This window comes from Adiantum capillus-veneris, chromosome 6 (assembly GCF_014529385.1).
Source record: "Adiantum capillus-veneris isolate H3 chromosome 6, ASM1452938v2, whole genome shotgun sequence".
Classification (NCBI taxonomy): domain Eukaryota; kingdom Viridiplantae; phylum Streptophyta; class Polypodiopsida; order Polypodiales; family Pteridaceae; genus Adiantum; species Adiantum capillus-veneris.
Window position 1 is genome coordinate 168,500,829 of NC_140936.1, and position 26,711 is coordinate 168,527,539.

General features: G+C 43.7%; 1 protein-coding gene and 1 pseudogene across 2 annotated transcripts in view; one reads left to right on the top strand and one right to left on the bottom strand.

The window, feature by feature from the left end:
- The window catches only part of RH36 (RNA helicase 36), a 29,821-nt gene extending 14,652 nt beyond the window's left edge, over positions 1–15,169 (bottom strand). The window contains exons 1-2 of one of the 2 annotated variants that reach the window (XR_015188471.1): positions 14,547–15,164; positions 13,976–14,298 (exon numbers count right to left, since the gene is read on the bottom strand). Coding sequence is in view for 1 of the 2 variants with exons in the window: in XM_086515125.1 (XP_086371251.1) it covers positions 13,976–14,298; positions 14,547–15,116 (893 nt within the window). In the remaining variant the exon portion in view is untranslated. Of the gene's footprint in view, positions 1–13,975; positions 14,299–14,546 lie in introns of both variants that reach the window. The other variant, XM_086515125.1, reaches the window with a different exon arrangement.
- A 2,501-nt stretch (positions 15,170–17,670) lies between these two features.
- Positions 17,671–18,833, top strand: LOC147456684 (uncharacterized; annotated as a pseudogene).
- Positions 18,834–26,711: the final 7,878 nt, after the last annotated feature.

Below are 26,711 nucleotides of genomic sequence, written 5' to 3' on the forward strand. Positions count from 1 at the left end.
TTGATGATGCAATATAAAGAAATACCGAAAGGGGCGCCAAGGTTTGGGGCCAATACTCTCTGGGGTGGAATTCCGCCACTTCGTGTCGCGTGTCGTCTCTCTCTCTTTCAGTTCAGTTGTTATTGAAGTGTTAAAAGTCTATTCAGCCTGATCTTTTCTATTGGCACGTGGTGCCCGCCTTGTGACAGTGGTATCAGAGCATCAGGCATGTGCTTTTCTGAAAGCATACCGGTCCTACAAAAGAGCAGACAGAGCTATTGGAATTTTATTTGAGGACTTATTAGTCACTCCCACCCTTACTTCATCGCGCATCGGGCGCGCTCCCGTCTTCACCGCAATGTCTTACAGGGCATAAGTCAATTAAGATCACTTGCAAGAGAAGGATCCAGATTTGTTTCAAGTCACTGTTTTTTTTTTTTCTCAAAAGCAGTGCCATGTAGTTGTTGATGTCTACAGCTAACAAGCAGCATACTCCAAGTACTTGGCAAGCTTTCAAGAAAATTTTTGCCCGAAGTAATATGGTTTCTGACATCTTCCTTCGGAGTGCAACTTCTAGCAAAGTGGGGTATCTTGAAATGCTTGCCATGGAAACCCTAGCAAATTATAACTTGAAGTTTCTGGACATCTCCCAATAGATGTCTCTTCACGATCAGATGACCTTGGAGGTTCGGTGTGATTGCTATCTCTTGGGACTACCATCGCCGCTAAAGAAACATTGTTTGTCCAAGAGCTGATGGACCATGCTGTGCTCGGCTACGGCCTCATGGAAGGAACCTAACCCTAATTTTTGGTGCAGGTTTCAAGATGGAAAGTCAATCGACTTTTCGAGCTCGACTGATGTCAAGATTGCTTTTTAAGTTTGAGTTCTGTTTGATCTTGTTTGGTGATCCTGTTTGGAATCTGTTTGAAATGGATGGTATCTGTTTTGAACCTGTTTTGGTGCCAATTTGAAATGTTTGATTTTGGTTTCAATATTGGTTTCATTGATTGGTGATTTTTACTCTCGGATGGAGAAGTGAGAGATACTATTTTGGTATTGTTTGAACCTCGGACGCAGGCCGATGCCTGGGGAGTGTTTTGTTGTATGCTAGAAAACCTCCGAACGACGCAGGCCGATGTCTAGGGAGCGTTTGGTTGTATGCTTTAACCTCCAAGCGACGCAAACTGCGGTTTGGGGAGCGTTTGGTTGTGTAGTCCTCTGAGCTCATGGCCCAGACCTTTTTAGGTTATTTGCGTGGGGAGTGACGAGGTAGTCGTTGAGTAGCTTTATACTGCAGACCGTTTGTCTCGAGGGAGTGCTCAGCGGCGTTGTTTGTTGTGTCTTGTAACATGCATATGTAAGCATTTGTGTTGCATTGTGATGTGCCAATTACTGAATATTCCTAATTGGATGAGATTACCTAGGTATGTAATTTTAGTGCATCAAGACACCCATGGAAGATCAATACGGTTTGGGTGTGATGACTAATTTTACTATGCCGGAATATCAAGAGTTCCAATCTGGACGAAAGGAGAAGCTAACTCCTTGATCAAAAGAGCAGAAAGGAGAAGCTCACTCCTTGATCAAAACAGCAGAAAGGAGAAGCTAACTCCTTGATCAAAACAGCAGAAAGAAGAACCTAACTCCTTAATAAAAAGAGCAAATTGATTGTCCCTCGGAATGTCCCTCGGAATGACCCTTGGAAATTTTTGAGCTAACTTGAGTTGTTTTGCAAATATGTTATAATCAAGGACGATTACTCTCTTTCAAGAAGGGGAGATGTAACAAACTGCTAACGTGTCAAAGCCTAAAGAATGGAGCCAACTTACAGATGTGGCCAGGGAGCCTAAACGCTAAGAAGAACAAGTAACAGAAGAAGTGTCACAAAGTGATGACGTGGTTGCCCGAGAGCAGAAAACCCTAACCCTAATTTCTGCCAAAAACCCTAACTGCTGAAACCCTAATTCCAGAAACCCTAACCCTAAAACCTGCAAACCCTAATTCTGAATACCCTAACCCTAAACCATGCAAACCCTAATTCTGAAAACCCTAACCCTAAAACCTGCAAACCCTAATTTTGGAAACCCTTAACCCTAAAACTACAACAACATGGCTGATTCCGAAAATTGCACTGGCATGATGACGTGGCACGCTGTACAGATTTCCTTGATTTACGCTGGCAACTTTTTGGCTTTGCTTTTGGACCAAAAGCTTTTGAGTTTGAAAGCTTTTCATGTAAACTGCTTTTTGGACCAGAAGCTTTTGAGTTTGAAAGCTTTTCATGTAAACTGCTTTTTAGGCCAAGGGCCTTTATTTATGAGGCTAGGTCTAGCATGCTTCCTGGAGAAGGTGCAGAGTCTGGAGAACCGGCTTGTACTTTGATGATGCAATATAAAGAAATACCGAAAGGGGCGCCAAGGTTTGGGGCCAATACTCTCTGGGGTGGAATTCCGCCACTACGTGTCGCGTGTCGTCTCTCTCTCGTTCAGTTCAGTTGTTATTGAAGTGTTAAAAGTCTGTTCTTTTCTATTGGCACGTGGTGCCCGCCTTGTGACATACTTCCTCTTCGTGAGGGAGTAGGAGCAGAGGAAGGCATTGACCCTCTGCAAGAGAAAGCGCTCTGCGGAACTAGAGCCAAATCAGCCCAAGGGTTTCGTACCCAAGTTTGGGAAGTAGATCCACGGATCGAAGAAGGTAGTCTCTCGAGTTGTGATCCGGAAGTTGAGATTCCCAAGTAAGGACTTCGCGTACGGGAAAGCAGAGTTGTTCTGCGGGAAGAGGACTCTGGAAACAGAGTTGGAAAAGAGAGTTGCAGGGATGTCATGCCTTGAGTCTGGAAGGTGAGATCTAGAGGCGAGAACCTTGGTTCTCAAGGATAAGGAACGGAAGTTCCTTGGAATAGGGTTTTGCCCTAGGAATCGGAAGCTGAGGCTTCCGAGAACCATCAAGTCTTATTCTAGAATGGACGTGGTAACACGTTCGGTTCAAGTGCTTGCATAGACTTCTCCTCACTAATAAAGATACTATTACGGGGGGGGACCAGCCCATCTTCTGGTCCCAGTAATGTGTCGATCTTCTCACTCTCTATCTCTCTCTCTATCTATTTCTCTCTATATCCTTTGGCTTCAGTAATAAGTGATAAATCCTATTTATCCGAATGTTTTCTAAATTGTTGTGCGCTCCCATTTGTGACACTCGCGGTGTTTCGAGCTCCCTTTTGCTGCGATTTCAGGTTTGGACAGCACCTCGACTTTGCTTCTCACTCATCAACTACCACTTCTTCTGTAGTTACACGTGCTAGCTCCTCATCTACTTCTTCTCACGGTACTGCTTTTGGCGGATTAGGTACTATGGTTACACAGATTATGGTGGATTATTGACTCTGAACCATCGCAGAGTTTACTCTTTCTTACTCATCAACTGTGCGGACAGTGTGTTGACGTCTTTACGATCTCGCACCACTCCACATGAGGTATGGGGTTTCCTTTCCAACATGAGGGGAATTTTCCAATGTATTAAAACCTATTTTCCCTATTTTTGACATTTTTCACTTATTTATTAAGTGACTTTTGTTGGGAACTAGAGGGCAATTTTGCTAAGATAATATATAAGCAAACCAGAGCTAGCACTTTCTGGCAGAGGAGGCAACAGAAGCATTGCTCAACAGGCCAATTCTCAAGCAAGAACAAGAACCCCCATAGCCTGGCGTTTTCAGCGAGAGGACTCCAGCGTTTTTCAGCCATGCACTTGGCGTTGTGCAGCCCCTGCATCTAGCGTTTTCAGCCAACCTGCTCAGCGTTTTTGCACCAACAAGATCAGCGAATCCACAGCAGTTTGACTGTTTTCAGCAATGTTTTTACAGCAGCTTGGCAGCGTTTTCAGCAGCATCATATCAGCGTTTTGCATCAGCAAATTCAGCCGTTGAAACCCACCAGATCCAGCATTTTCAAGCCACAAGAAAACAGCGTTTTCAGCCATAGGAAGCAGCGTTTTTGCAACAGCAGCAAGTCCGATTCAAGCACTCAGTTTTCAGCATTAGCCTCGTCCCCGTCGTCCACACCGTCGACATCGACATCACAGCATTTAGACTCAGTGCATCAGTCATTGTACCAAATTGTGCAATCAATAGTAGACCACTCTCGCCATCAAGAGTGGGGCCCTTGGAGGAGAGTTTTACAACGTCTCTGGTGTCGTATTCTCTTCTCTCTCTATCTCTCAACCTCATGCACCTTCACGCACAATGTCTATTCACTTTGTTTGTGTCCATTGCACTCTCTCATTAAAGGAACGGAAGGCTCTCCCTTCCCTAAGTAAAAGGAACCCTTGAGCACAGTTCAGAGCACTCATCTTGAGCAAAGTTCAACATTCATTCCGTTGCACCTTACATTGGTATCAGAGCTTTGGCAGTGTTCTGTATCACTCAAGGAAAGAACCACAAGAACCACAGAACTTTTTTTTGCTTGTTGCGATCGCACGTGTCACGATTGTGACTATGTTGCAGTATTACATACACTCCTAGTTGCAGATACGCAAAGTGCCATGCCAAGGAAAACCCCTACGCTTGGATGGTCACGACCCTTTGCTCAAGAGACATGCCTCTTTGTCAAAAGCCGCACTCCTTCGACGACTAGTCATGTCCCTTCGACCAATGGTTGCGGCTCTTCATCGAATGGATGTGTCCATTCGCCTAAAGACATGTCTATTTGCCTAAAGGATGTGTCTCTTCGTAAAGGGTCATACCTTTTCATATGTACCTGTTCATCTCCTATATAAGGAGCCCTTGTATCACACAATCAAGCAATCAATCAAACACAGAGTCTTCTAAGTCTTGTTCTAAGTTCAGTTTCACTTTCTTAAGTCTTAATCATGAGTTTAAGTACTTAATTAAGGATTAGAACCTAGAATCCTTACAATGGTATCAGAGCAATTTTTTTCCCAGGACCCGAAGGTTGTGATCCTCTCACCCTCGCCGCTACCCTCTCCCCCCCTTCCCGGAGTTGCATGGAAGCAGAAGAAAGGTGGTACGCATGTGCATACGAGCATATGAGGTAACCTAAACCTTATTTCTCAAATCTGTAAACAGAAAACAGAACACAGATGTGTGTGCGCGCGTGCACGTACCCGTGAATGGTGATGTTGGTGGCCTTGTTGTTGCCCTTTCGAGGGATGTACCCTTTGGCTGCCCCTTCGTGTTCGCACCCTTTCCCGCCGGAGTGCCTCTACGTGCTCGCACCCCTTGGCGTATGATCTACTAGCTGCCGTGCCCCTTGACGTATAACCTGCTGACTGCCGTGCCTCTTCGCTTGCTACCCATTGGCGCATGAAACGCTGGCTGAATGCTGGGTTGAATTGAGCATATGCGTTGGCAGCCAGCACCCCCCTTTTCTCTTGTACTCACACCCCTTCCCAAGCGGCATGACCTTTGGCGCTCTTGGCTGTATTGAAACATAAACTGCCGTACCTGTTGGCTGAAAGTTTCAAGCACCTCTTCGCCGAGAGCCGGTGCTCGCACCTTTTCACGCACCCCTCATTGGCTGAATTGCTGAAACGCTGCCATGCTGAAACGCTGGATGAAAACTCTTCGCTGGCCTGAAATTCTGAAGCACTGGACTGAAACGTCACAGACGGCAATTCGCTGATTTTTTTTTTTATCTTGCGCTGATTCACGCTGCGGGGCATTCTTTTGCGCTGAATTTTAATACACCAAGTGGCCTTTAATTTTAAAGAGCTTAATTGGCCAGCCAGCCAGCCCCAAAATTTTTTTTAAAGCCCATGTGGCCAGACCTTTTAAGTGACCACCTCTAAACTTACCCAATGTGAACTCACTAAGAGTTACATTAAAAGAAAAGGAGAACCATGTGGCTTGTTCCTTGTGGGCAACGGTATTACTCGTGTGTTCTCTTCCCGAATAGCCCTCGCCACTGGCTCCTTGCACGTGTGGGGCTCCCTCTACCATGGACACGTAATTCGACATTCCGGTACCCTATCTCTTGTACATAGATAAAGTTCCCGCAAGCAAATTGTGGCAAATTTATTCCCTTCACAAGATTCTTGTCATTCCGGATTCACCCTACCCAAGTCGGAGGTTATCATTATTCTCGATTCCCCGACTCCAAAGCCGAAACCCGTTCTAGACGCAGTTTCCGCTCCCAGCTTATTCAGACAAACGGTTACTTTCATTGAAAGTCGGCATGGCCAAATCACAAGATGGCGACGACAATATTTTACCCGAGAACCCGATAGCAGTTTTCAAAAAGCAAATGGTAGCAATTTCAACAAGCCTCGCATTGATTCATACTCGCTTGGGTCAAATGCAGACGCAAACCTTTTCTCGGAGTCACCCAACAGCTTCTCGAACAATACATGCATCTTCTTCCAACACTTCAGTGGTCGACCAACAAGAACCACTCAAACATAAGCCTTCGGAACCAAAATTCTCACCCAAAGCATGGTTTCTCAAAGACAACTAGACACAAAGTACCTTCGTGCGAGCAGCAAAAGTCTCAGCATGAATATTCTTGGAAAATTTACAGTACTAAGCAACCAGCTTCTTATTGGAATCGTCAGCAAACAGAAGCAACAATATGAAGCTTCCAACGGATCATCAACGATATCAAGATGGGCTTACTTAGTGGCACATATATCCGACCCTAGTCAAGTACTCAGTCGTGAATGCCGTGACGCTGGACAAGTTCCCCCTCGCGAGCCATGCCCTACATTTAAGTCTTTTTTATCTAATGGTGGTAAAGTTGAAGATTTATTGATCCTTTCCTTGTGCAAGAGGATCCTTCACAGGTCTAAGAGGCAACAACTCCCTCAACCTCCCCCTTTTCAATTGGAAGCCTTAATACCTGCTGAGAAAGCTGAAGATTCAAAAGATTCCAGTTCTTATGTGACAACCAACGAACACATAACCCCTTCTTTGGCCGTGATCCAGGCAGGAAAATTCGCCTCGTCACTGCCCTTGCAAAATACAGTCTTTGTCTCTAAACAGATACCAGATGCTATGGTGAATGATAATTCTTCAAACTTGAAGAGTCCAATCCTTGCCTTCAACAGTGCAAAGGATAAAGCAGATGCAGACTCTTGCAACACGACTTCAGTCGCTGCAATAGAATCTTTGGACATAATTTGTTCCACAGATAAACCTTTACAAATGGATATACCTCCAAACACTACTCTGTCTCAGTCTACGACATCCCTTCAGGAGGATCTTACTGTTCCAGACAAACCACCTTACAAATTTCCAACCAGTGGTCATCACTCAACAAAAAACTCAAGTCAATTTACCAATAATTTCACTCGAAGCAGATACAGATTCCATCTTTTCTAGCTCGAAGTTACAAATGACTTTGACAAAGGCACTTATCAAGTTGCAGATATGATCAGTTTTCAGTTTGGCAAAATAGTCATGATCAATAATAGTGCCAAGACGTGGGACTTAACAGAAAGAGCTTTCGATGCAGAAGCACAACAACAATACATTTCCTTCTTCCCGGAGTTTCCACAACTACCCTCGGTTTTATTTAAAGAGGGAGGGAATATCACGATTGTGACTATGTTGCAGTATTACATACACTCCTAGTTGCAGATATGCAAAGTGCCATGCCAAGGAGAACCCCTACGCTTGGATGGTCACGACCCTTCGCTAAAGAGACATGCCTCTTTATCAAAAGCCACACTCCTTCGACGACTAGTCATGTCCCTAATCGTGTTTTTGAAGAGTGACAGGAAACCCAAGAAAGAAGGGCTTGTCCAGCCTCCCCTTGTGTCTCTTTTCACTAATTGAGAGCGGACTGTGCACTTAGCGGCCGGCCAATCGACGTGAGGTGGAAAAAAGCAACCTCGGTGTGAGCGCAAGACCGCCAAGGCGTGCGCCCGCGGGTAAGAGAAGAGCTCGGGTAAGAGAAGATCCTTCTCTAACACAAATTGCAAGCGAAAGAAGAATCCCAGAACTTCAAGAACCTCAAGACCCGCAAGAACCTCAAGAACCAAGAACCCAAGTTCCTTGTGAACTTAAGAACCCAAGACCACAAGAACCCAAGACTTCAGTGGATGGTCATCACTCGAAGCGGAATGGATACTTCGCTAGGAGGTGATGAGCATGAGAGAGGCAAAGAAGAATTTTCCCCACCAGGAGGTTTTTCCGACCCTCCCCCTTCCCCATCTACGCCAAGGATTGCACTAACTCCTATGGAGGAGTTAAAGCAGTTGTTTATGGAAGGGAAGTTAGAACGCGAAAAAAGAAAAGCAGAAATAAAGGCCTACGAAGAAAGGAGGGCAGCCATAGATCGTAAGTACCAAGAAAGAATGGCAGCCATAGCGCGTGAGAGCGAGCAAGCACGCTTGGAAGCCAAAGCAAGAGAAGCAAAATTTGATTGCGAGAACAAAGCAAGAATGCAAAAGATGTTGCGACTCTTTTCTCAAGTGCAAGCACAGATACAAGAGATTCAGGAAAAGGAGAGTCTCTCAGTCTCTTCTTCTCCAAAGCATGACACACAGGATTTGCATGATGATAAGCATGATGAATTGCATGATAATGATGAGCATGATGATTTGAATGACAATGACAAGCATGATGATTTGGATGATAAAGACAAGCATGATGATTCGCATAATGATCAAGATGTGATTTCTCACACGCATGATGATTTGCATGAAGATGATGTGATTGTTCACAAGGATGATGTGTTAGTTGATACTTTTTCTACTGAAGCTAACCTCATTGCAGATTCGATCAATCACGAAGAATCGATCTTGGCTCTCAAGTCGAGGTCCACTGAACCCCCACAGGAAGATTCGATCAAACACGAAGAACCGATCTTGGCTCTCGAGCCTAGGTCCAAAGAACCCTCACAGGAAGTACTACGTGCTCGAATGATTCTTCAACACGCATTATTTGAGTGTTTTATTCGTGATCGTTTCGTATATTAGTCAGCGTCTTTATGTGATCCCTTTTCCTAGGCATGACATATTGTTCGATGAGCACGATTCACTCATGAATGAGCACGGATGTATGCGGATGATTCATGAAAAGATGAAATGTTTGCATTCAAGGAATTTACATTCCATGTCTCTTCCTTGGCATGACACAGTCGTAGAAAGAGCATGAGAAGAATTGAGCATCCAGCATCAGCATTTCCGTTGTGAATTGCCACAGTTGATTGATTTAGATCAGAAAGTCAAGATTCGACCCCATTGTTTACGTGTGTTTGATGAACCTTTGGCACTCCGTCACTTTGTTCATCTGCATTTCATGCACAGTTTTTTCAAAAGACTCGAATTTTTCCAGTCACTTTACATGGAATGGGTATGTTCATGTTTTTGTGTTGGAAGTGGTTTCAGGAATTTTCAGCCTCGGAGATTCTAAAAGGTAGACGCATGACTAACGATGTGAAAGCATTGAAGATGACTTTGTGTCGCTTTCGACGCGGCCCAAAGAAGAAGGCATTGCAGACCTTTATGAAGTTCGAGTATCGCATGACCCACACATCAGAGTGGGCCGGCGAAGAGTCCTTTCGAGGATTTCGGATGCTATTGGTGATCTCGATTCTCCCTCGACGCCATACAGTTCGGTACCAATACCTGACTTTGAAAAGGAGGGGATGTCACGTGACACATCCAACCCTATGTGTCCGTGGACAAGCTACAGCATGACCAAAAATCATTTCAGTCAAGTCAGTCTAGAGTAGAAAGTGATATGGCACTTTTGTGAGTCTGTTCGCAGACCCTGCACGATCAGTCACGTAGAGTAGATGCATATCCTCCGATTGCACACAGCATGATCATCAGCATTCCCATCAGATCCATCAGAGGAATTTTCCAGTGCATTAAAACCTATTTTTCCTATTTTTGACATTTTTCACTTATTTATTAAGTGACTTTTGTTTGGAACTAGGTAGGGCAATTTTGCTAAGATAATATATAAGCAAACCAGAGCTAGCACTTTCTGGCAAAGGAGGCAACAGGAGCATTGCTCAACAGGCCAATTCTCAAGCAAGAACAAGAACCCCCATAGCCTCGCGTTTTCAGCAAGAGGCCTCCAGCGTTTTTCAGCCATGCACTTGCGTTGTGCAGCCCCTGCATCAGCCAACCTACACAACGTTTCTGCACCAACAAGATCAGCGAATCCACAGCAGTTTGACAACGTTTTCAACAGCATTTTTACAGCAGCTTGGCAGCGTTTTCAGCAGTATCATATCAGCGTTCTGCATCAGCAAATTCAACGGTTGAAACCCACCCGATCCAGCGTTTTCAAACCACAAGAAAACAACGTTTTCACCATAGGAAGCAGCATTTTTGCAACAACAGCAAGTCTGATTCAAGCACTCAGTTTTCAACATTAGCCTCGTCCTCGTCGTCCACACCGTCGACATCGACATCTCACCATTTAGACTCATTGCATCAGCCATTGTACCAGATTGTGCAATCAATAGTAGACCACTCTTGCCATCAAGAGTGGGGCCCTTGGAGGAGAGTTTTACGTCTCTGGTACGTAGTCTCTTCTCTCTCTATCTCTCAGCCTCATGCACCTTCACGCACAATGTCTATTCACTTTGTCCATTGCACTCTCTCGTTAAAGGAACGGAAGGCTCTCCCTTCCCTAAGTAAAAGGAACCCTTGAGCACAATTCGGAGCACTCATCTTGAGCAAAGTTCAACATTCATTCCGCTGCACCTTACAGCAAGTGTAGCTTCCGCTTTTTCGCACTCATCTGTCCTTTCAACCTTCCTCCCGACCTGAGAGGAGAATCAATGGCCTCACACCATAGCGAATGGATCTCGTCAATCGGGTAATTCTTCAAGTGTTTCCAAATCTCAAATCTCTCGAGTATCTGATCAATCTTTTCACACACACACAAGTTGACGTTTGTACTCTGCTCTGGCAAACTTTTCCGTCAAGAATTTGTCCAAATCTTCATTCTTTTCTTCAGTTCCTGCGCCGGATTTCAACTTTTCTTCGCCCTCCCCCCCCCCCCCCCCCCCCCCCCCCCCCCCCCAAGAGGTGTTATTTCTGTCAGATTCTTTGCGAGAACCGATGTGTAATCTTGGGTTCTTTATGGCTTATGCCCTTTAAAACAAAGCGATGAAGACGAGAATGCACCCGATGCGCAATGTACGTGTTGAGTGGCTGATAAGTTCGGGGTCGGGACACGAGGGTCTTTCACATACATATAAAATCTTGAATGTTTAGTCATATTCTCCTCGAGAATCTGTGCGCGCTGGACCTGGATCCTACGTAGAAGAAGAATCTTTCTGAGCTCTAATGCCACTATAACAGGCTTGGACACTCCAAGCGAGAAATCAATAGCAACACATAGACGAAAACTTCAAAATCACTGAACTATGAGAGAGAGAGTGAGAGAGAGAGCACTCGACATGGCACGACGGAGTTCCGCGCCCAGAAGCATTGGCCCCAAAGACTGGCACCCCTTTCAGTTATTCTTTATTTATTGATCTCAACAAGGTACAACTCCCAAGGGACCTTTGCTCTCAGACTCTATGTCCAGATGATCTGTACGATGAGACCCCAAGGGCTCTTATAAACATTACAAGGGATGCCCAAAAGCAGAGCCCCAAAAGCACTACCTAAAAAGCTTCAAGTTTTAAAGCCATCCCAAGCCCAAAAGCTAGCGCTCAAGGCAGCCAGCGCAAATCAAGCAAATCCATACGGTGCCACGTAAATAGTCAACAAAAAACGCGGGATGTTCGTACAACTTTGCCACGTCAGCATCCTTGCGCAATTTTCTTGTCCTTTTCTCCCTTGGGCCCCTTCGGATGGGGTACCATAAGTTCGTACAACTTATAAGCTTCAAACTCTTTAATTTTAGGGCCCTCGGAAGGTTCTCGAAACTGGTAAAACTTCATCTGCATCTTTCTCTAGAGACTTAACCGCCGACTATTCGGAGTCCGTCAAGATGGTCATGCCACATCATCACTTTGTGACATAAGCAAGGACCCCTCGGTACCAATAGTACCCGCAATAGTACCGGCAATGCAGTAGCGTTTTTCAGCACTACCAACCTCTTCCATCCAGTGTTTTTTCTTCAGCATTTCAACAGTACCTCAACCCTACGTTTTCAGCTTTGTAACCCCTTGGCTGCCACCGCTTGGCCTCAACCCCGCAGTACCGTCAGTACCTTCAGTTTCTAGCACCCAGTACCCAACGTTTTGGCCTCTTTAGCACCAGCACATTAGCCCTTCGATACATTCAGCCAGCGTTTTCAGCATGAACCTTCAGCCATCAGATTTCAGCCATCATTGCAAGCAAGTAGCAATTTTCAACCTTCACCCATTGGCGTTTTCAGCATTCAGTCCCATAGCCTCGCAATACCAACGGTACAAAGCACCTTCAGTATCTAAGCAGTACCAAGCATCTCAGCATGTACCCATCAGCAACTCAGCATTTAGCCTTCGTATCAGCATTGTGCAAGTAATAAAGCAAGTACTTGCTCAAGCAACAGAGCAAAGGGGGCCTTGAGGGTGGTTGGGACCCTACTTGCAGTGTTTCTCTCTCTCTCTGTCTCTCTACTTCATTTTGTTCAGTTCAGGTTCTCTTTTTAAGTGAAGTTAAGTAACCTTATGTTTTTGCAGAGTACTAGTTCCGAGCTAAACCCTTAAACCCTTTGTCACCAGGCGGTGTATTTTTCATGTTGCCTTCTTTAAATATGTACTCCTTATTTTTAACTTTTTTATTTCTCCTATTTTTCTCCAGAACCCTTGAAAAGGTGCAAGTGGACATTGCATGACAGTGTGAAATCGTTGCAGCCGAACCACGTTTCTCACATCGGGAGTCTAGGTCGGTCAATCTGAGACTAGTCGAGCAATTAGCATTGTATTCTGATGAGTATGGAAGCCTATGTGCACCATAAGGAATTTGGGCCACTCGACAAGTCACTTACAACTTTATAAGTTGGTGGGTATTAGGAATTAAACCAAAGGAGCAAACTGGACACATGGCCGTAGGTGTCACAAACTTGTGACGTGGCAATCCTAGAAGTTGTCCCAACTAATGGCCAGTGACGAGGGGACCCCGGAGATACAAGGAAATAAGTGAAAATAAAGCAAAAGGCTAGCTCTTGTACGGAGATCCGCAATTTACACTGCTGAAGTGGCTGCCGTACGGAACCTCCGCAATTTGCGGCGCAAAAAAGCGCAGGTCAATCTGTACGCAATTCCGCAAAGAGCGATGGCTGCTTTTTGGCTCTCTCCTTTTGAGTGAGAAGCTTTTCACTTGATGCTTTTGGGACTCTGCTTTTGGGCATCCCTTGTACTTATAAATAAGTGGGCTAGGCCTCACTTCGGAGAGCATCTGGACCCAGAGTCTGAGAGTGAGCGCCTACCTACTCTCTTGTACTTTGAACACAGATTAATATAAAAAAGAAATACCGAAAGGGGCGCCAGTCTTTGGGGCCAATACCTTTGGGCACGGAACTACGCCAGGCCGTGTCAACTTTGGGAACTGCTTTGAAGTGAATCTCTGTTGTGTCGCGGTAGAATCTTGACTTGGGGTGTCCAGCATCAAGATTCTCCACCCACTACCACTCTTGACTCACCCACTTTGTATAGTTATTCCCATTACCTACCCCCACGAAAGCACCTTGCATCTCTACATAACACTTCATTACAACCATCTCAAGTTGTCCACGTTCTTGTACAAGCTTCTATAGTGATCCCCTGCACACTTGTGTACTCTATCTTCAATATATTAGCATCATAATACACACCTTCTGCTTGTCTGTAATTGTGTGCATCTCTTGGCATGTGTGTGTGTGTGTGTATGTCCACTGTCTACAACTATTGACACAAATACAGAAAATCAAGAGGGTGTTATTGGCACAGAACATGGTGAAATAAACATATGAAAAAGAAGAATTCACTTTAAGAAATTCTTGTGATATCCCTTGGTGGCTAGAAGAGCTTCTTGTTTTGAGGACACAAAGGATGTATATAGCACACATATGGAAAGGTAAAGAATCAAAAATAAGACACTTGCCTGCAGGTTGAAGCAAATATGATGACAGAACGAATATCCTTATCCTGCAAAGTGGAAAGGACATATGACAGATATACATCCTTCACATCCAAAGGCATGAACATGTATTGCTGTTGCAGTTGCTCCACTGTTTGCAGACCTTGGTATGCCTCAAAGAAAAAAGCTTTGTCACCTGACAACTCATGCAATGCCTTGAGTTCCAGGGTCATGGTGGCTGAAAATAGGAGGGTCTGCCTGTGTAAGGGCAAGCTACTCAAGACTATCCCTAGTTCCCTTTCAAAGCCAAAATCAAGGATGCGGTCAGCTTCATCCAAAACAAGAAACTGCAAAACAAAGCAATGGCAGACATAAGAACTAACTTAAATGCATGTTTAAATATTTCAGCCTCTATATTCTCCTTTCACTTAGAGGTGCTGATGGTAGCATTTCATACTTTTTCAGTCCACACAACTGAGAACGTGCACAAATGTTTGAACCACCCGTACAGACTGTTGTTGTCAAAATACATAACTCTTTCTTATAGCCTTGTGTGCAATGTCAATACCGACACATTTCTCACTCTAAGATGTACCTTGATCCTCTTAAAAACAGACGCAATATCTGGGTCATTCTTGAGCAAATGTGCAAGTCGTCCTGGGGTAGCGATAACAACATGTGGGCGCCGCATCAGTGCTTTGGCCTGTTCAATCATGTCAAGGCCACCAATAATGACAGAGCAACGGAGATTGAGGCCAGAACCTAGGGCCTTGAATTGATCAGAGAGCTGAAAAGCCAGTTCTCGTGTTGGCGTAAGTACCAAAGCGAAGACACCATAAAGACTTTGTGCCAGTCTATGGAGAATGGGTAAAGCAAAAGCGGCGGTTTTACCACTGCCTGTTTGAGCAAGGCCCAGGACATCGAGGCCATTGAGGATTTGAGGAATGCAGCTCCTCTGAACAGGGGTGGGGCGTTTCAGGCCCATCTGCGAGCAAGCGTCAGCCAGCCACTCGGAGAGACCCAGGTAGCTGAAGCTTTGGTTGTCATCCTCACCACACGTGCGCAGAGACTCGGCGACAAAGGAATGCTTTTTCACGATCTTCCTCGAACCCTTCTGCAGACTGGCCTTCGAGGAGAAGAGTGCTGGCTCTTCCATAGGGTCCATCAGAAAGTTATGGACACAAAGGGGGTTATAAGTAAAAATCCAGTTGTCGGGAGCGCGCTTCTCTTTGTCTATCTCTAACAAACAAGTGATAAAATCACGAGGCCTCGAGTCTAAAACTACTTTTGAGAAGGGTTTCTACGACGGGTCTACGCCTCGCCCCTCCCCCCCATGAGTTGGGGGGACTCTTTGGAGGAGAGTGTTGCAAGGGAGGGTCTACGCAGGCCTCGCCAGGGTACTGCAGTGTGAAGGGCGTTGTGTCCGATGGGCTGGGGATTTGCTCCGGAGTGGGCACCTAGCTGCCCAACCTTTGTCCCCGAGCAACTCCTCAGTCAATCCCCTCTCTTTTTGGAAATGGTGGAAGGCACCCCTCTTGGCTTTGGCAAAAAGATGCATGTACAAAGTGTACTCGACAGCGGTGTTTCCTCTTGGGCTGACGTTCATGCAGCAGATGGTACGCCAGGGATCGGGAGCTTTTGGCTCGATGGATCTGGTGTGTGCAGTGCTTGGAGACTTCATGCATGTAGAGTTGGGGTCTTTCAAGATGTCGGAACCCCTGGTTGGAGCTTGGACCTCCAAAATGGCCTGTGGAGATGTTGTTCTGGTGGTGATTGTTTGAGATGGATGGAGCTCAACTGCTCGTTCTATCTAGATAGTCCCTTGGTAGTCTGCATGTGGTATATTCCGCTTTGATGGTTTGTTACGTTTTGATGCTGGCCTCTTAAGGCATGGGGTGCTCTAGTGGCAAAAGAACCCCAATGGTGGCACCTCTTGAGTCCCAGGTGGGTGATGGGGACAATGGGTCCCCCGCCCCTTTTCGGCAGATATGCTATGGTATCAAATCTCAAGGGTGGCACCATGTTCAACCATGGTCAGCGTTGTCAATCGCGGTGGCTCCCCTTCTTTAGACGATGTACTTGGGCTTTTGATTTGGTGTTCGTTGATGTGTCTTGGTTGGCAGGTTGGTGGATCTTGGCTCCCTGGCTCGGTTGTGAGCATGGTCTTGTTATGTAATTTTTTTGGGTTACATTAATACAATTCCACTCACATATTGTGAGTTCTACAACCCAAAAAAAAATTCATGAGGCCTAGGAAGCATTAAAATCACAAGCCCTACTCTTTTTTTTTCAGAACTCACAATATGTGAGTGATATTCCTACTCATTTTTTATTGGGTAGAATTTTAGGATGTTCATAATAATAGCTTGGGAAAATTACCAAAATACCCCTCTAATTTGTGGAAATTTCCAAATTAGCCTTGTGTCTATTTTGGTTGGATTGTTCAAAATTTTCTAATCTTTATTTCTTTTCGACAATTGAGATCCGTTTTTGAGTGCTTATCATGTAATTTGTCACAAATTACCTCGCAAAAAAGGCAATTATGTCTAGAAACAAATAAGCAACTCATCTCCAAAGCCTACATAACCAACTTGTTTTAGCATCTTGTATGATAGACAATCAATCTTCTTATAAAAAGGTGCAAACTTTTTTATTTTTGAAAGAATTTACCCCCACAACCAAGGGTATTTTGGGAATTTTGGAAAACTTGAAGGCCATTTTGGGAATTCATGACAAAATACTCGGGGTACTATGGGAATTTTTTAAATTTAAGGGGTATTTTGGTAATTTTCCCTACTTTATCTGTAATCAAGCCATCAACCAGCTCATAAATGGAGAGAAAGGGACGCAAAGACTATTAGCATCCAACCCACCGTGAGGTGTTTTTTACCTTGATTATCTAAGAGCGATTTGCAAAATGGAGAAAGGAGAAGCGTGCCACTTGGCATTGGTTGATTGGAGAGGAAACGGTAAAAGGCAGAGGCTAAATTTAGCACGAGCTTCATGCAAAAAAAAACAACGCTGTCTGCTTTCGACGCACCAAAGAAGGCAAAGGACGAGCGATATCGGAAAGTGGGCAAGCTTGCAGGGGGTGGTGAAGCAGCCCTCGCTTACTATCCGGAATTCTTAGAATGCACTGATTGCGGGATACGCACAACAGGAGCAGGGACAGAAGGCTCTACGCTGATTTCAGCGCTTGCTGTCCGGAATGGCGTCTCTTGGAATGGGATCCCTCCTTCTCTTGTCAAGCTAGTTCGCCACATAGCATCCGCCTCAAAGCATTCGCCGAAGGATCTTTCAAGAGGTGGGCACCCAAATTCCCAGCCTGGAGGTGGGTTCCGAAGTGCAAAACGGGTCCATGAGCGGGCGTATTCATATGCTCATGGACCCATGTCACACATCAGAAATCCTCAGAAAACGAATGGTTTTGTCAGTTTCGGTTAGTATTGCTGGAGGACAGCTTGGGAAACATCAAGAAGACCTACGGTACCTCTTCCGCCTATTGGAGGATTGCGAAAGCTTTCAGTGTAACATGTGCACACTCCCACCTTCCTATCGGCATATTGGCAATTGTTCTTGGAGGCCATTCTGTGGCACATGCCCAGGCGCATGCTGTTTCTTTGCCAAGCAATCCATCATCATTGGCATTATCAACAGTGCACACATTTTTTGACCTATGTGGGTTAGTTACAAGATCTGTGTACTTGTGGATCCTCTTCATGCCGGCCATATTGATAGCTCCTTTGGCAAGCATGTTTGGGGGCTACTTTTGGTGGGCGTGGTTGCAACTTGTGCACCACACTTTGGAGTTTGCAGGCGCCGCTTTTATCAAGTGGGACAATGGACTGCCACCCGGCTAGATTTGTTTCCGAAGGATCTTTGCGCAGAGCTGGAAAAGCTGCACTCAAATGCACCAGCCTACAAGTTTTCCTATACAGTGAAGTCAATAGAACGAGCGTTTGGCAAGACACTTCATGAGACCTTCATGGACTTTGAGGAGAAGCCAGTTGCATCTGGAAGCATAGCACAAGTTTACAAGGCAACTCTCCAAGATGGGGTTGCTTTTGGTAGGCAAAAGGGGCCTATGACTGTGGCTGTCAAAGTGCGACACCCGGGTGTTATTGATGTAATTCGGCGAGACTTAATTATCATGAATTGGATTGCTAATTTGTCAACCTTAGTAGCAGGGCTGAGGTGGCTGAGGTTAGACGAGAGTGTGCACCACTTTGCGGTTTTTATGTTGATGCAAGTTGATCTAACAGAGAAGCAGCACATTTGAGTAGGTTTTCATATAATTTTAGGAGTTGGAGAGATGTATCTTTCCCAAGACCAGTCTATTTGTTAGTGCATCCGGCAGTTCTTGTTAAGTCCTTTGAGCAAGGAGAGAGTGTTTCAAATTACATTAAGATTTCTGACACAATCAGGTGAGTCGTAAGCTCGCATGCATTGGCACAAATACCATTCTGAAGATGCTTTTGGTGTACACATGCACCCTGGCAACATTCTGGTGAGTACAAAAAAGGAAAAAGTCTAGACCTCAGTTGGTCGTTTTAATGTGGGTTTGACAACTGAGCTCTCTCAAAAGGATCGCGGCAACCTTTTAGAGTTTTTCAAAGCGGTGGTGTTGAGAGATGGCCGAAAAGCAGCTCAATGTGCGCTTGGATTCTCTAGTAAACAGTCATGTCCGAATCCGGCTGCTTTTATTAAGCAAGTGGAGACATCTTTCGAGTTTTGGGGTTCTAAAGAGGCAAACGTTATTCATCTAGGAGAGTGCATGCAAGATGTTTTAGAGCAAGTGAGAATACACAGAGTTAACATTGATGGTGATGTTTGCACAGTGATGGTCACCATGATGGTTCTAGAAGGTGCAGCGCAAGCTTGATCCTGATTTCAATATGATGCACACTCTTCAAAAGCTTCTCCTAAAACAGGACATGGCAGAATCTCTCGTGTATACCATAAATGCCATCCTTAGTTTCATCGCCATTGCTATGCTATTACTGCAATCTCATGGGTTCAAGCAAAGCAATAAAGCAAAATTTTTGTTATACATCAGGGTTGCGGCTATTTTATCGAAAAGGTGGAGGCATGTGAAGTCTCAGAAAGATGGGACGATGGTGGTGTACACACCGCATTGGAAATTTTGTTCTAAGAGAGACACTAATGTACATGGTACAATGGAAATTTTGTGAGTTAATTCGTAATACTAGAACATGCAGGGTGACTGACTGCCAGTTGCGGCTTTGTTTCGTATGAGAAGTTGGAGCATCTGCAACAAAAGCTTCGACAAATCACCTAAGATGGCCATATCCCTTTCTTGTCAAAGATCCTGCTACGGGCACCAGTGTGGTGAATACGTTGGTAGACCTGCTCTCAAACCCCATTCGGCCACCGATGCTCCTCCAGATGAGGGCCTTGGCTACCACCCGAAGGTCAGTCACACTAGTTGTATAGAGAGGAAGGTATCCTTTCATGGATGGAGGGTGGAAGTGGGCCATTGGAGATAGACCAAGGATTTACCAGGCTGCAGAAGCTATGTTGCAAGTTGCAGTCTATTGTAGCAAGATGTGAGGCAGGTGCTATAGGGACGGCAATCAACATTTATGCAGGCAGTGCATTGGTGTCTTTGCTGTGCGATGGTCGAAAGGAGGAGCTGGTCAGAAAATCAAGACAATCTTAGCAATCATAGTGAAGAGTTGGACAAACCCTAGAGGTGGTTAGGGTCGTTGCCCTCGTCTTTTGGGCCCCCGACTTGGAAGTGCTGGAGAGGCTCCGAAAGGTAGGAAAAGATGTTGTGCTTGGCAATGCCGTAGTGTGGACTCTTGGAATGCACTGATTGCAAGATTTGCCCCACAGGAGCAGGGCCAGAAAGCTCTAGTCTGTTTTCAGCAGATGCGAAGCGATGGCCTCTCTCCCGATTGTAGGATTTGCTCCATAGGGCAGGACCAAAAAGCTCTAGGCTGTTTTCAGCAGATGCGAAGTGAGGGCCTCTCCCCAAAAGTTCTCAAGGAGCTTCCTATCGGGAGTGTGGACTCTTGGAATGCACTGATTGTAGTATTTTTCCCACAAGGTAGGGCCAAAAACCTCCAGTCTATTTTTAGCAAATGCAAAGCAAGAGCCTCTCTCTTGATTCCAGGATTTGCCCCACATAGACAGAACTAGAAAGCTCTAGTCTTTTGCGGAAGCTGTAAAGTGAGGGACTCTCTCAAGATGCAATCACCTACTCATGCTCTTGAGGGCATGTGCTCTACGCAGGATGCTCGAAAGTTCTAGATGAGCTCCCTGCCCGCGATGTTGTCTCTTGGAGTGTGTTGATTGTAGGATATGCCCAACATGGCTGTGGCAAGGAAGCTCTCGACTGTTTTCACCAGATGCAAAGCGAACACGACATCTCTCCATATATAATCTCCTATGTAGTGCAAGACATCAACCTTGGAAAGTTTATTCATGACGAGGTCGCTAATCAGGGGATTTTAATGAAACATGTTGTGCTCAGAGGTGCTTTGGTTGGTATGTATACTGAATCTAGCACTCTCACAAAAGCTCAAAATGTTTTGGATTAGCTTCTTACATAGAAAGTGGTCTCTTACAATGTGTTGGTTGTGGTTGCTACAAAGGGAAGTAGGAATGTCAACAGTAATTAGGAAACCGACTGAGTAGTGAGAGTGAGGACAAGGCTCCACGCAGCATGAACATGGTGTAAACACGCGAAGTCGAAGGACAGGTTGCATCTTGAAGGCTTGTGACCTTACGCAAGATGTTGACATGGTTGAGAAAATTCATGATAGCATTGTTCGTCAGAGGCTATTGGAGAAAGATGTGCTTGCTAGTGCTTTGGTTGATATGTACGCCAAATGTGGTGTGGTCATGAAAGGACAGGAAGTTCTTCATGGACTTCTTCTTTGAAATGTCCTCACTTTGATGTGTTGATTACATTTGTACATGAAGATGACAAGGTTTGAAGAATTTTGTTTTGCCAACAGAGGGATACACGCAACATGGCAATGTGGAATTACACATCTTCATAAAACATCGGTAACAAGTTCTTCCTTGTACAATTGAGTATTTTTATAAATAAAAAAGTCCCTCCAACACTAGAGGAGAAGCATAAGTCCCCCTTCAACATTTAAGGGGATAAAAGTGGCGGGGGAAGGGCACATTCCCTACGGTTTTATTATAAATGTGGAAAACGGTGCCAACTCCACACCATACATACATATGGTTTTTTCTTTTCTTTTTATGGGCACAAGCATCGCAATGCACGAAATTCACCCTCTCCATTTTTATTATATTGTGTTAATTTTCAACTCCATTCATCTTTTAATGCAAAATCTCATTTGTGATGCGAGGTCATAGAGCTTCTGGTGAAAGCTTCGAGGAGATATGGTAACGAGCCATCAACACAAACTATGCCATGAGGTAAGAGCTACACCATTATCACTTTTTGAATTCTTACCATGTGCACAGTAAAGCAATCAAGGCAAACTAGTTAGTTCTTTTCAATCAACACTTTTGATAAGTTCTAGTAGGGGGTACCCCAATTCTAAAAATTCTAAAATAGAAAGGTAATACCCTTGATGCCTAATATGAGCAAGCGTCGGCAACCTGGCGAGGCGATGGATGAGGAGGTAGACGGGCATGCATGAGCAACAGTCGAGTGAGATGGGAGGCCCACTTGCAGCAGTAGCTATGGAGCGAGACACACGTCCATGCAGGCAAGACAGAGGGTAGGGGCCGTGCACGAAGCAGGTTATTGTGATGGCGCTGGCGTACAGGCATATTTTTAAGTTTGTGGGTTCGCCTCGGCATCAGTTTCACAGGGATGCTTGGGTGGTTGCTAGTGATCTCACGAGGTTGCTGTGAAACCAGTCTGTACGTGTTCAAATCCTGGTTCCTCTTTTCGTAAGGGTAAGAGAGAAGTTCACATTGAAATCGGGAGAAATCTCGATAATGGCACATAATGAAATATGATAGTTGCTAGTATGCACCTTGAAAAGCTGACAAGCATGTAAAATAAGCATTCATCTGGCATGCATTGAATGGCATAGCTAGTAAATACTATTTTTATGGAGAACACTTACACAAAATATATAAAAGGTCTCTTTTCCTCTATTTTGTGTTCAATCAACCGAGGACAATGACAAATAATAAAAGCTTTGCTTTGTACAATGTACTAGTCCAATCCCAATAGTGATAAATGCATAAAGCTTATGTTGTTTTTGGAAACATAGACAAAAGCCACTAATAAACCCATAGGTGTGATTTGCAAGAGATCCCACATGTTGATGGACACTTGGCTCACCTCAATGGTGCCTTGCTCCATACTTTCAATAATTCACTTGTTGCATTGATAGCCTTGCTTGCAACACGTCCACATTACAAGGGATTTCCACATAAAACCAAAACTTCTGAATTAGCCTCTTTGCTCTCAAGACCCCTCTAAGTCTCAACGTTTTATTTCATATGGCATTTTGCATGGAGGTCTTATCCCACACAAATATATGGTTTGACTTACCCACTATGTCTCACAACATCCACTCCATTGTGCCTCAACAAATTGAATCATCTTGAGTTGAAAGACTTACTTCCTCAAGAGAAAAGCAAACAATTATTTGTGCATCAAAAAAATGGATATTACTTGCATGCAAATTGTCCCACTATGCATTGAAAAATTGGGGGTTGTGTTTTGAAATACACAGAGCAAGGAGGTAAAAAAGGAAGAGATTACGGTAGCATATTGAAACACTAGCAATAGAGAAAGGGTGGCCTTGGACTGCATGGATATTACTTGCAAGCAAATTGTCCCACTATGCTTTTAACCTGAATGATGGATTGCATGGATGGATGTAGGGAGATTGCTGCTCTGGTCTCATTAATGATTGAAAGTTTCCCAAAAGTCTCTCTGTTTGTTGATATTGTTCTTAGAGTATCGAAGCTAGCTAAGTCACTTGGTTTATGAATCTAAAAAAAAGAAAATTGATTTTTTTAAAGGAATGTCCTGAGTATTGAATAAGCACGATTTGTAAGCTAATTCTCGTCTTTGAGATGAGTTCAAAACTAGTTGATTCTAGTTTTTAATAAGAAAAGAGAAGAACTCGTTTTCTTTTTCAGACGGCATCTCAGAATTTTCTAATATTTTCATCTAGTCTTTGTTTGATTAATCTTTTATGTAAATGATGCTCTTTTTGCCTAGAAAGTGATCAAATGCTTAAAGATTGATAATGAACTACAATGGTTTAGAAAACGCAAAATTATTTTGTGAAAAAAAAGCACATTGCCGCGCCAAATAAAGAATTTCACTATAGCACCCAGCTGGATGCCTCTCACAATCGATTGTTTGCATTTGTGAAACTACTAAGGGATCCCTTTGTCCCTCACTTAGCCTTGCAATACTTTCTAAGAGAGTGAGTGTGAGGGAGGTTGTGCATACTTGCTGCGGTGAAATGCTCTCTTACTAAGCATGGAATTCACTGATAATACTGCTCCGTCTCACAGGTTTTTCTCAACTTGCTGGTTATAATCTATAAAATCTAAAACAAAGGAAAAAGTGTATTGAGCATATTGATTAAAGTTGATTCAAAGTGTTCTTTTTGGAGATAATATGGGTATGCACTAGGTTTATGAGATTCAAATCTCGAAAAGACAGTGAAACCTTGGTTTTTTATAATCATAAAACCTTGGAAAATAGGTATCACTATTTTTTAAATCAAACAAACGAAATTGTTTTGACAACATATTACTTTTGTAAAAACAAAACTATATTTGATCTATCTAAGAAAAACTACTTCTTAATGTGTTCAAAAAGTTATATTTTACAAGTGTTGACATTTACATCAAAAGGGGTGATGGCCTTTTTATGTTTCACATTTTACTTACTTTAAATACATACTAGTATGTAACCCACGCGTTGTCACGGCTAATTAAAAAAGCATGGCCTCTTCTCTCATGACATGATCCTCCTCTCCAAATTGCAGAAGTTTCAAATATGTTTCTTAATGCTTGCACTATGCTAATGCTCCACTATGTATATGATCTTTCTCTTATGCATCAATATGTTCCTCCATCTGACTAATTGATAGGAGGACCAAAATGGCAAAGGAGGAGGTCCTATATGGCCCGAACCATTGGATTCAATTATATGCACCATATGGAAACCATCGACAAAGCTTGCATAATCCCCCCCCCCTTCTTGGGAGGTTCATCTTTTACACATGTAAGTTATCATGTAAGTTCAAATGAGTGGATTTTTTAATTGCCAAATTTTTAAGAATTATATAACAAAAGGGATTTTTCAATTCATTTTAGAGAAAAAGCCGTAAGTTTGAAGAAAAAGGGGTCACTTTATTACCTTCATCATATCAGTAAATGGTTTTTTTGAATACCCTTTGAATGCATGTTATATGAATAATTTCTTAAAGGTGAACCCCCCGAGCCCCCCCCCCCCCCCCCCCAAAACCCCAAAAGTCTCTTGCCATGTGCAAACGCCTTACATACTTCTGTTTGAGTTGGGATCACTTCTCATTGACATTATGGCCATGGAGATAGGTGTGGAGTACATGATAAAGCTACATCAAAGCTTGCTACATGGACTTTCTAAAATTGCATGGAAGGGAAGTAACATATTCCAAAAGACTCTTAGCAGCGAACATTCGAGTTCATGGTGGATGCAAGATGTGCATACATGGTTTGGAATATAGGATGCAACACGTTTTCTTCATTATGAATCACGTGAACCTCCAGTGGTTGAGGCTTTCCTACAATGCCAATGTATTGCCGGATCGGGAAGAGTTGCGGCCTCACAAATTTTGCATTACATCACACCCTAATCATACCATACCCCAATTACAAATGTAGCTCTTATTTGAGAAAGAAAACCATTCATAGCTTACACACTTGAGCCTATTCCCTCATCCAAACCTGCAACATAGCTGCAATTTGGCTTAGCTTCCACTTCCTTTGATTTGAGACATGGCATTGGGGCTTTGGGGAAGATTCCCTTCATGAATGCACACTATGCACCTTGCAAGTTGAAGAGTCTAAGCATAATATCCTACTTGAGTGCTCATTTATTGACCACATTCAAGCTTGTTTTCCTCACATTGTGAGCTTGCATCACTACCCTTCTCTCTCTTAGCTGCTCAATAAACTCTTAGTTACCACCCTCATATATCCACAGTCTTCATGCATCTCGGGAGTTATTGATCATCTCAGCATACAATGTGAGACATGTTTCATTTGGTCCCATAGGTCATATTTAACCTTCTGCTATGATAATATTGTGTGTGTGTGTGTGTGTGTGTGTGTGTGTGTGTGTGTAAGCTTAATGAAGTCAAGATCTTCTAAAAGTTGACAAACAAAACTCTCTGTGAGTGATTTGGTAGTATCAAGAGGCTACATCTTTGACGTCTCTTATAGTAGGCCTTGAGTTTAAGACTCATCGGATAAACTTTTGGCATCTCTTGAGATAGTTTTACTGAAGTTAGTAGCTATGCTGATTGGCTTTGATCTCTCTCTCTCTCTCTCTCTCTCTCTCTCTCTCTCTCTCTCTCTCTCTCACACACACACACACACACACACACACACACACATTGCACCATTTACAAACTCAATAATGCCGGTGAGGTGCAAGAGAAAAGGAATATTTTTGCCTACAATGTAAGGAAAACAATGGTAATTGTGATAAAACAGGTCAATTTCCTTATTTTATTGTTTGAAGAAGCATCAAGAGGATTTATGCATCATATCTCTCTCTCTCTCTCTCTCTCTCTCTCTCTCTCTACATGCGTGTAAATTCAAGCTCATCGCATAGATTTGAGGTCTTTTGTGATTGTTCCTTGACTTGTTAAGCTGCTGCTACTACAAAGCTATAAACACGTCACCCATGGTCACTCGCCTACTAACAAAGTTCATTTCCCAGTCTCTTTCTCATTTTGGTCCTGGCAAGACCTCATCTCTCTCTCTCTCTCTCTCTCTCTCTCTCTCTCTCTCTAGATCACACATCATTTCTAACACAGGAGGACCCACTTATGTGCTGGCACATTATTATCCATGCAAAATCGATTGATGATACAATAGTATGGTAAATCTAAAGGTAATCATACTTCTGTTTGAGTTGGGATCACTTCTCATTGACATTATGGCCATGGAGATAGGTGTGGATTACATGCTAAAGCTACATCAAAGCTTGCTACATGGACTTTCTAAAATTGCATGGAAGGGAAATAACATATTCCAAAAGACTCTTAGAAGCAAACATTTGAGTTCATGGTGGATGCAAGATGTGCATACATGGTTTGGAATATAGGATGCAACACACTTTCTTCATTATGCATCACGTAAACCTACAATGGTTGAGGCTTTCCTACAATGCCAATGTATTGCCGGATTGGGAAGAGTTGGGGCCTCACAACTTTTGCATTACATCACACCCTAATCATATCATGCCCCAATTACAAATGCAGCTCTTAATTGAGAAAGAAAACCATTCATGGCTTACAAACTTGAGCCTATTCCCTCATCCAAATCTGCAACATAGCTGCAATCTGGCTTCGCTTCCACTTCCTTTGTTTTGAGACATGGCATTGGGGCTTTGGGGAAGATTCCCTTCATGAATGCACACTATGCACCTTGCAAGTTGAAGAGTCTAAGCATAATAGCCTACTTGAGTGATCATTTATTGATCACATTCAAGCTTGTTTTCCTCACATTGTGAGCTTGCATCACTACCCTTTCTCTCTTAGCTGCTCAATAAACTCTTAAT